At 43.6% G+C, this 10,108-nt stretch overlaps 2 protein-coding genes across 3 annotated transcripts; one reads left to right on the top strand and one right to left on the bottom strand.

Moving 5' to 3' along the window:
- Positions 1-436: 436 nt before the first annotated feature.
- Positions 437-3,091, bottom strand: gpr186 (G protein-coupled receptor 186). The gene is made up of 2 exons (XM_031729200.2): positions 2,875-3,091; positions 437-1,784 (listed from the first exon to the last, which is right to left on the bottom strand). The coding sequence occupies exon 2, from the start codon at positions 1,752-1,754 to the stop codon at positions 759-761; it is 996 nt and encodes a 331-aa protein (XP_031585060.1). The 5' UTR covers positions 1,755-1,784; positions 2,875-3,091; the 3' UTR covers positions 437-758.
- Positions 3,092-6,596: 3,505 nt separating this feature from the next.
- cd164l2 (CD164 sialomucin-like 2) lies at positions 6,597-9,484 on the top strand. Of its 2 annotated transcripts, XM_031729186.2 has the most exons (6): positions 6,597-6,876; positions 7,295-7,381; positions 7,520-7,612; positions 7,719-7,760; positions 7,927-8,086; positions 8,305-9,484. In XM_031729186.2, exons 1-6 carry the CDS (start codon positions 6,615-6,617, stop codon positions 8,318-8,320), a joined length of 660 nt encoding a protein of 219 aa, XP_031585046.2. In that variant the 5' UTR covers positions 6,597-6,614; the 3' UTR covers positions 8,321-9,484. The 2 variants fall into 2 exon arrangements, with proteins under 2 accessions (XP_031585046.2, XP_031585047.2); XM_031729187.2 differs by lacking the exon at positions 7,719-7,760.
- The last annotated feature ends 624 nt before the right edge of the window (positions 9,485-10,108 follow it).

Genomic DNA, 10,108 nt, shown 5'->3' with positions numbered 1-10,108 from the left:
CGCCCATTGCTTCAAACACGAAATAATTTAAGATACAGGAACATCAGCAGCGGTCCGAGTTAAAGAGTGAGAGATGGAAAGAGACAAGCACTAAAAGCCCTGCTAGCAGTGAAGAAGGATGACGTCACTTGGTAGAAAAAATCATATTTATTATTCATCAGTATAAAATATTCATTCATTTTTTAAAAAATGGTTGTGCAACTCGAACATACTGTCAGTATGTTTCAAAGTGCCTTTAACAACGTGTGCAAAATATACTCTCAACATTATAGAACATGTTGCTTTGCAGACATTCAAGTAAATGAACTCAGGCTTTGGATCACATGTCATTACACTGTGACAGGCTTCTATTTATAATCTCTCCAATCCTGTTGTTGTAAAGTGCCGATACTCATCAAGTCTGTTTTAATTATATATATATATGTATATGTATAATACACATTATAGTATTTCTGTGATTGTTTTCTTCTGGGAATCCAGTGAAGCTACAGTTGACTGAGGATGAGGTACACAGCACAAACAGTATCTTTTGTCCCAAAATGGCCACCAGCCAGGACAGCTCAGTACATTCTGATTTGTAGAAACACTTTTATCTCTGAAAAGTGCTGCCTGCGTGTGTGGGAGTATGCATGTGTCAGAGACTCCTCGTTCTGGATCCAAGTGACAGTCAGTGCAGCAATGAGCGTATTTTGGCACACAAACGGTGATATGTCTGGCATAGATCTTGTGTTGGGTTGAGTCTGCTGAGGTTTGGCAGTTTACACATCAACAGGGTAGTGTATGTGTGTGCTGTGCGAGTATCTGTGTGGGCAGCAGGCGTGGAGCAGCACCTTGCGAATGTCTTTGTGTCTCAGACTGTAGAGAATAGGGTTTAGTAGGGAGCTACCTGCAGCTGGCACCAAGGTGGCATAGGTGTACAGAGGAGGGCTGGACGCATCTCCTAGCAGCCCCCAGAGGGAGAAGGGCATCCAGCAGCCCACAAACACACTGAGGACCAGGATCAACCTAGAGAAACCTCTCCCGCTGCCGTGCTTGCTTGCATATGACTGATTGGAAGGGAGGAAATGCCTTTGGGTAGCGATGGCATGGGCGTGCCGCCTAGCGACACGGCAGATCCCAGCGTACAATTGCAGGGTTACCATTACAACCACTAGGAAGCCCCCACACAGCAGCGATAGATATGTCCGGGTCAGAGGTCGTGCTACAGAACAGGAATTTGGGTCTTCAAGACAGTGCCATCCCATTGCTGGCCCCGCCCCAATCATGCATGCACCCAACCAGACCAGCAGCAGGAGGATGGCGGCTCTCCGCCGCGACTGCCCTGAGCCATAGGTGAGGGCGTGGCTCAGAGACAGGTACCTGTCCAAGGCAACACCCATTAGGCTACAGAGGGAGGCAGTCAGTGATGTCACCAGTAGTCCTGAGGTCAGCAGTTCTGACCAATCACTGGGCTCCACACAGAACATGAAGAGGAAGTGCAGAATCAGCGCCACACCAGCCAGAAGATCAGCCATACCAAGGCTGGCAAGCAGCAGGAAGACAGGGGCACGAAGAGACGAGGTGGCCAGGATGGTGGTCACTACGATGGCATTCTCAGTCGCAATGAGGGTCCCTGAAACGCAGAGGGCCACGCCCCACACTGTGAGAGGTGGGAGTTCATAAGCAGACGACCTTCCCAGTTGGTCTGATGGGATGATGGGCTCTGCACCTGAGGATTCAGAATCCCAGCCCAAGTCTGTGGCGTTCAGGATCATTGTTTGGTTCAGCAGTCACACCAATAAAACCTAAAGGAGAGAAAAAAAATTGAGAAATACGTTACTATCAGAAAGATGAGTCACTACCACAACTCCCACATGTCCATCGAACAGCATTTCCAGAAACAGAAGCTGGTGTGGTTTGAGCCACAGGATGCAGGCTGTGGCATCACACAGAGCAGAAGAGCACTTGATGTGTTAATGCACTGCTTCAAATGCTATAATCTTGTAATCCAACACGGCTGAGCTATTGAGAAACCATCCTACCACTATAAGACCTTCAGATGTTGTGCTCTCCTTCTCTTTGTGATGTCATTACCTGTTCCATTTTGGGAAAACAACACCAAAAAAACTACTTTCCAACAGCTATGTAGAAAAAAAAGTAGTTTTGAAAGCCCATATAAGGTTTTATTTCTTTGAAATGATCACTTTTTTTCAAATATTATTATTATTATTATTTTTTACAGTTACCCAAATCTATGGGTTTGTATTTGGGACGTCACGAGATGAAGTCTTGCGGGAGGGAGCGAAACTTCCAGTCAACCAATAGGCTATGTATTTTGAATGGTTTGGGATAGATATATAATATTTAATTAATCACCAGGCTAACACGTGACTGTAAAAGGTGGGCTCTCATTTGCTGCCCACTGAAATGAATGAATGAACTGCATCATTTTAAAATAGGATTACATTTTAAGGCATATGTGCCCGTGGCTATATGTAAACTCGATTTATTATGTAAGCCACAGTCTGGGTTTTCCTCGTGATGCCGCACAGCAGAGGCGCAGAGTCTCGAATAAATTCTACGTGCAACATGCATGCATGAGAAAATCTGCGCGGTAAGGATCTTATCAGTTATCTGCTCGCACACATGAAAACAAACTGGACGTCCTGCAGGAACGTTATTAGCGCATTATTTCTGCGCTCCTCGGGCACCGAGTCTCTCCCCCCCCACCCGGCGCTCTTTCTCCGTTCCCACAGTGAGGAGGTATATCCCACCTCCTGACGCGGGGGACCCTTTTGTATCATACAAATGCGGGTTCACTGCACCGTAGAGCTTGTCCCCCAACACATGCACGTACACAGAAACGTTTACATACATGCACTAAATTCCTCTCACCTTATTTAAACAAGTCCGTCCTCTGCGAGAGTCACACTGATTTTTTTCTCTCTTTCTCCTGTAACATCCAGCACAGGTGATGGAACAGAGGTGAGGCTGTTCGCGGTGAGGCTCGGCAGCAGGTTTAAATACCGACGGTTTCCGTGTAGACACAGCTCCGCGCTCCCGTCTTCATCAAAGTTGCGCCAAACTCTCACCTGGCGTCGCTTGCATCTCCTCTTCTTCAAGCTCCCCGGATCGCTCACTGGAGGCAGAATGAATGTTCTTGCGCGCGGGCTCATCCACAAGAGAGTCTGTCTGACGTCAGTGACTGGGAGCCTCGACCAATCGAGGGACGGCGCCAGGGATGCGGGGAGAAGTGGGAGGGGACGTCCATGGAGTAATTTCATTCAGAAAAATGCGGCAGAGCCCCGTCGCCCCTCCCACTGCGGCTCGCTAATGCTCTCATTTCTTGTAAATAACGACCATCGACGGACATACACGTTTTCTCAATAAGACCCAGACCTCTTGCTGAAGTTGAGGATACGAGTTTGTGTTGGGCAGGGCTGGAACTTGGCAGCTGTGAGCGCACAGCGCAAAGCGCTGGCGCTGTCCACGGTGCTGAATCTCAGAGTATGACTCATGGGGAGATGTCGTACAGGGAGACAGAGAGCCTGCTGAATGAACGAATGATGGGGAGCAGCTTTAGCACACACTGAACTCTTTTTAAACACAATTTCCATTTATGTAAAGCACATAGACGAAATATTCTTGAGGGTGAAGTGGTGAAAAACTGGCCTGTGCGTGCATGGTTGCACTAACAGAGATATGGGTATATTAATATGGAGTGCTGGGTAAAATTCAAGAAGTATTATTATTATTCAAGAAGTATTATACACTAAAACTGTTTTCAAAATAACATCAGCATATATATATATTAGATGTATATATATATATATATATGTAGAAAGATAATCTTTCTATATAATTTGATATTAGATATAATCTGTCTTTATGAGCCTCGCACAGCCTCACAATCATTTAGAAATCTTCTAAGAGGATTGAGCATTTGTGTTTAGGCTGTGGGTGGTGAGGGCTTTCCTACAATCCAGCAAAGACAGGAATCAATCGTACATTTTGCTTGTTATCCACCGTATTTGTCTTGTCTTTTTGATTTTTAGTAACGCTTCACAGAAACACACTCCCCCACCTGCCCTACAGTAATACAGCAGCAGGGGATTGGTGGCTTCCCCCGGTTTGACACGAAGCGTAGGACGCTACAGGCTGGAATCAACAGCTGTCTGCGTGGTGGCGCACGGCGCTGAGCTAACTGGGGGAATCTCGTCTTGTTCGAGCCATATTAGGACACGCTTCCTGTCGATACACCCCTCCTACGTCACCGAGCTGAGTTGAGGCGCAACACTTGTCACCTTCGTAAATGTCGCCGGTATTAAGCAGCTTCTACAAATTTCTGCAGAATCACGGCTGCTCTGCTCATGTTGCCCACTCCTTTTTACACAGCATTAAACTATTTTGTTAAAATATTAACTGTGCTTTACATTAATGTAAAACACTTAATAGCTTTAGATTATTTGTGTGTGCGTGTGTCCAGTCCTTTATGTCATTTATATGTTTTCTAATACTAGCAGTGCTCCGTGGAGTGGAAACTAGTCTGTGGCCGGTGTTGTGGATTGCTTGCCCACAGCGGAGGAGGAAATCGTGTGGAACAGGATTGCGGAATATCCCTTTGTGTGTGTTTTTTCTTTGCTTCCTAACACATACGAGCTACTCTGAAGAAAGATCTACCCAGACAATGGGTGCCAGAGCATATGAGATGTGGGAGTTAAAGGAGCCACGTCGGTGTGAGTGGAGGAGGTGGCGATCATTGCGTAAAGCTGCAAAGTTTTGTCGTGATCCTGGACTCGGCACGTTTTTTTTTCCTGCGGCCTGATTGGGGGCTGTGACTCAGTGCATCTGCATCACAAAGCGACAATTTAAAAGGTCGGAAGCACTTGTGCATTTTGTGCTGATGCATTTGCCCAGCTGCACGTTGTGGAGCATAAATAGCGAGACCTGAGCACCTTTATACTCCGAGCTCACCCAATGCGCCACAGGTTTTTGGAACATGACGCAATTTTTTTGTAATGTTGCCTTTCTGTACATCAACACAGTCACTTTAAAATCAAACAACCAGGATGTGATTCAGATGCAGAGTCTGAGCTTTACATCAAATGGTTTAACAAACATGAAGCAGTCTGAAGTCTAGAACACCTGGGCATCGTGGACAGATTCTCTGTGCCTTGTTTAGATGATGTGAAGGGCTTTTCTTAATCAGATGTTTTTTGTTGCTTTTCAGGCCTTTTTGCGTAGCTGAGAAGGTCAGTTGTTGATTTGTCCTGTCCTATAAGGATTTTGCTATTTCTCTAACAGGACTATTTGGTTTTTCAGCCTTACCTCCATCACCTAAATCTATGTCTCTTTGGACCTCATGTTGAGAGTTCTGCTGAAAATCTACAGAGTTCACCACTTGGAATCAACTCCAGGTCTCTCACCAGCTTGATTTGTCATGGAATAACCAGGAAACATTGCTCAATTGCTCTTGAAACTGCTTATATCATGCAATACTTTTGTTAAACCACTTGAAGTAAAGCTCAAAGTCTGCCCCTCATTTACATCTGGATTGTTGGATTAAAAAACAAAACATACTTCCGTGATTTGTAGACAAACAGAAAATGTGTCATTGTCCAAAATCCCATATGGACTTAACTGTAGTTTCAAACAATAATGCTCAATACTCACGTCTGGTCCTTTACATCCAGATCCAGCTTTTCCAATAGGAATGTGCAATTTAACTGTAACCTCTTCCGCTTTTACAACTAATCACACATTAAGAGTAACATTACTACGAACATCTCGATGTAGGCTAGTGTCACAGAGTGTTACAATGGGGGTTTTTTTTGTTTCTTTCTTTGCATTTATCTGGGATATTTTATATTTATTTGCACACATAAAGCACAAGAAACATATTCTATCAAAAGAAGGGTGGTGATGCTTAAAAGGTATACAATAAAAAAGTTTAAAAAAAATCTTAATTTCATCACCGAGGTAAAAACATGAGTACATATTAGATAAAAAACCAATGTACTTTTTAAGCAGACGCCTGTTGGAAATCTTTAAAGGGATATGAAGGCCTTATTAGCTTTTGTTAGATCTAGATCAAGGTCTATTAAACCTTCCTCTACTTGAATTTTAGCTACAAGAGCAACATAAACCTCAGGTTTAAAAGGTCAACAGCATTTTTCAGCTATTTTATTCTTGATATCTTCATGGGCATCACATGGCATTTGGTTCCGATGAAGCTGACTGCTAGTGACTTTGATGATCACCCTTTTCATGCTGTAAAATATCAGCATCTGTTTAACTGAAGCGTAGACATTCAGGGTCCTCACAACATGGATTTTAGAAAATTTAACAAGGCAGGCAACCACATCACTAAATCCAGTGTTCCAACAGGGAAAACAAAGAACCTTGTCATGCGTTTAAGTGCAGGTAACATCAAAATGAACACCAATTTAGCTCAGTTTATTCCCAGTCCTTCTTTAATTTATAGGCTTCATAAGGACATATGTATGAATGAAGGTGTGTGTATGCGTTCACCGCTTGCTTAGGTAAACAGGTGTCAGTCCGTTCCAACTGGCATGCATTTCAGGTGGCTTGAGGTGGGCCAGTTGGTTGCCAGGGAACCAAGTTTAGTGGTGCTCATGTTACACAGATCTCCTCACTCCTATCTGTCATTGTGTCCTGGTTATCATCACCTCCAGAAACCCTTTCGAGGACAAGCTGAGGAGACTTCAATTCAAAGCCTTTTTTTAGTTTTTAAAATCAACTCACTTTTAAGTGCCAACGTTTCCAGGTGTCGCTCGCAGGTGTCTGTGGCAGTCAGGATGCAGCTGGTGGCATTTACTGTTCTCTCCTCCACTCTGCTGCTTCTAGCAGTGATCCCTTCTGTGTATCTACAGCCAGGTATGGGTCTATCCATATGTTTTATTTTCTTACAGCGTGTCCATTTCAGTATATTTTGCTCTGAACCTGTTTGTGTGTCTTTCTAAGCTTGCCATCTGCTGTCTATTTTCGTGCAGTCTGCTTTAATTTGTTGTCTTTCTTCATTAATGTCTCACTTCTTATTTACTGGTAAGATGACTTCTTGTCTATTATTGCTAACACACTGAGAAGCAGCACAAATAAGAGAGTTTAACAGGAAGCAATTATCTTTTTTTGTCATCATAAACTTCTGCATTCTGAGATACTGTCCAAACTAACAGGATATCATATAATAATGAAGCTGCTTCAGTCTTTCTGTGGGAGAATAAATGGGCACTGGCCAGCCAGCTGGGTTTTGATTGACACTGCTAATTAACTGCCAGTGTTGTCCCTCCTACAGATTGTTCTCAGGCCGAGTCATGTGACCTGTGTGTCGGCGATTCCATGCTCAACCTGACAGGCTGTGTCTGGAGGCTTTGTCCAAATGGTGACACACATGTGCACACACACACACACACGTGACCTCTGATAGTAATTCAATCATCGATGCTGCTGTAACACTAGCTCCTCTGGTTTGTACAAGATCACTGAATTATTGAGTGATGCCAGGGTCTGTCTCCCTCAGGCAATGATACAGGCATGTGTGTGACCGATGAAGGGGATTCGGCAGACAACGGCATGAACTGTAGCTGGACCAGAGTGTCTGAATTGTGCACAGGTATTAAAAAAAATGAACATAATGGGGGGTGGGGGGGGGGTGGTGGTGGTGAAATCAAGTGTTTTTCTGCCATCTTCATAACCCTGTTACATAATTCATTCCCCAGTTGTAGAGAGTGTCGCTGCGGGAGGTGGTGAAACCGTTTCAGGTAAACTGAATCAACTCTGCTTCAGACGTCATCTCCTAGTCCCATAACAGCTGACTAAAAGATTCCCTAAAGGCAATCCAGTCATCTCCGCCCGCTAAAAACCCTGTTAGCACTTTATAAATATATATTAAAAACAACCAGTGAATTCTGTGTCCTTTCCCTCAAGGTGATGACAGCAACACCAACTCCTCCCCCGAGTTCTCCCAGGCCAAGTTCGACATGTCCAGCTTCATAGGCGGCATCATACTCGTGCTGTGTCTGCAGGCAGGCGGCTTCTTCGCCATGCGCTTCCTCAAATCCAAAGAGCAGAGCAGCTACGACCCCATGTGAGTTTATGCGCGGAGGTGTTGGAGAACTCAGAATCTCACACGTTTGTGCGAAACGTGTTAAGTGCAACAGCAGCCTCTGGTGGCAGGAATCGTCAACAACACACGATGCACAGCGCGAACGGTTCACCTTCAGCATCTCTGCCTGTGTTGTTTTGATTCTGATCACACACACTTCCCATCTGTCTATACACACTCTTCTGTCTGTCTTCATGCAGAGAGCAGCCACAGTGAAGACAAGATAAATGACGGACAAGCAGACGGTGCAGAGAAGGACAGCAGAACGGTGACTCATCTGGTTATGACGACAAGATTTTTTTCCCTCTCCCTTTTTCCCCCTGTCGTTTTTTTGGTCTGGTCCCTGTGTGTACCCCCTGGGGGACGGGTGTGTTTGTAAGAGGACATATTCCCAAAATACTGCATTGTGTAACAAGTGTCTGTGCATGAGCTCACTGCAGTATTTACAGTTCACGATCAGTGTGTTAGATGCACGGTCAAGCAAGACTTTGATTTCTGCAGAATTTTATGCAACTGCTTTGTGATCATATAATTCACCTTACATCTTAATATACAGTAATTTAGGTGTTTATACTGTTATAAATAGTGTGGTGCAGTTATGTTATTAAATGTAGGCTGTAGTTTAGAAAAGGTCACAACAAACATTTTATCCATTGTCTATGAGTAGATTTCTGTTCATATGCATTTTGATAACTTTCTAGAGTTTTTTTGAAACAAAAAATAACCAAATGTTAACCTGTAATGTATGAAATTATTGATTAATATAATATAAATATAGTAACCAAGGTCCTAAAGTCCACTCACAGGCTGTTATACCTCTTTCCTTTAAGTTGCAGTGAGTGTTGGTGCTGCTGCTGATGCAGGGAGCAGCTTGTATAGCCACTGACATCACTGCTTCCAGCTTTGGGGTCGGCTGTTTTATGGTGGCCTGCTACTGCCAGTCTTATTTTAGTGGGGAAAAAAAATAAGCTACAGCTCGGAAACCTGCACCTCACTGATGGAAAAGAAGTGTTAGAGATAACAACTGTGATGACAACCTGTGAACCACTGAGAAAGACACACCATAACCTAAAACCTGAGCCCTAATATCAGAGTCAGGATTTCAATCTTCATAAAAACCTCCAGTAATGACTCTAGTGGTGCATTACTTTTATTTGGATGCTCTTACTCTAAGTAGTGCAGACAATTTCTATCTTAAAAAAAAAAAAAAAAATCAAAGTTGTATTCATGGAGAAGAACTCTGACTTGATTTCTCAGATTTATAATAAAGTTTGAACCATTTGATTGCTGTTATAAAACAGGTGACATAGACTTGATCCTGTTTAAATAATACTAATGTTGGTTAAACTCATTAATATGACCTGTTTGATTTTTTTGTGATGACACTGGATTTTCTGAATAAACTAGGAATGAGAACAGGTGTCTCTCAGTGTGTTTGGTATGTCTTTGCTTTCTTGCATTTAAATATGCAAACACAACTTGTGGTTCCTGAGTACTTAAAGGTAGAACAGGAGGCAGAGCCTGCAGCTTCAGGCCCCTCTTCTGTAGAACCAGCTCACAGTTTGGATTCAGGGCACAGACAGCCCCTATATTTTTTAAATCAGGCTTAAAACGTCCCTTTTTGATAAAGCATATAATTAAGGTTGGATCGGGTGACCCTGAATCCTCCCTTAGTTAGGTCTAGGCTGCTGAGGACTTCCTATGATGCACTCAGTGTTTCTTATTCACTCACCTTAACACCACTTTGCATTTAATCATTAGTTATTAATCATTATATTCTCCATGTCCTCCCCTCATAACCTCCAGCTGGTCACTGCAGATGTCTGCCCCTCCCTGAGCCTGGTTCCGCTGGAGGTTTCTTCCTGTTAAAAGGGATTTATTTCCTTCCCACTGTTACCATGTGCTCACAAGGGTCATGTGATTGTTTGGGTTTTCACATTCAATATGAAGCAGCTTGAGGTGACTGTTGTTGTGATTTAGCACTATATAAATAAAATAGAACTG

Source organism: Oreochromis aureus, linkage group 22 (genome assembly GCF_013358895.1).
Source record: "Oreochromis aureus strain Israel breed Guangdong linkage group 22, ZZ_aureus, whole genome shotgun sequence".
Classification (NCBI taxonomy): domain Eukaryota; kingdom Metazoa; phylum Chordata; class Actinopteri; order Cichliformes; family Cichlidae; genus Oreochromis; species Oreochromis aureus.
This window is presented reverse-complemented; position numbering and strand designations above follow the sequence as displayed.

Coding starts and splice junctions, on each gene's coding strand:
- gpr186 (XM_031729200.2), bottom strand. CDS start 1,754: ATGATCCTGAACGCCACAGACTTGGGCTGGGATTCTGAATCCTCAGGT.
- cd164l2 (XM_031729186.2), top strand. CDS start 6,615: ATGTTACACAGATCTCCTCACTCCTATCTGTCATTGTGTCCTGGTTAT. Junction 6,877..7,294: donor TTCTGTGTATCTACAGCCAG/GTATGGGTCTAT, acceptor TCCCTCCTACAG/ATTGTTCTCAGGCCGAGTCA. Junction 7,761..7,926: donor AGGTGGTGAAACCGTTTCAG/GTAAACTGAATC, acceptor CTTTCCCTCAAG/GTGATGACAGCAACACCAAC.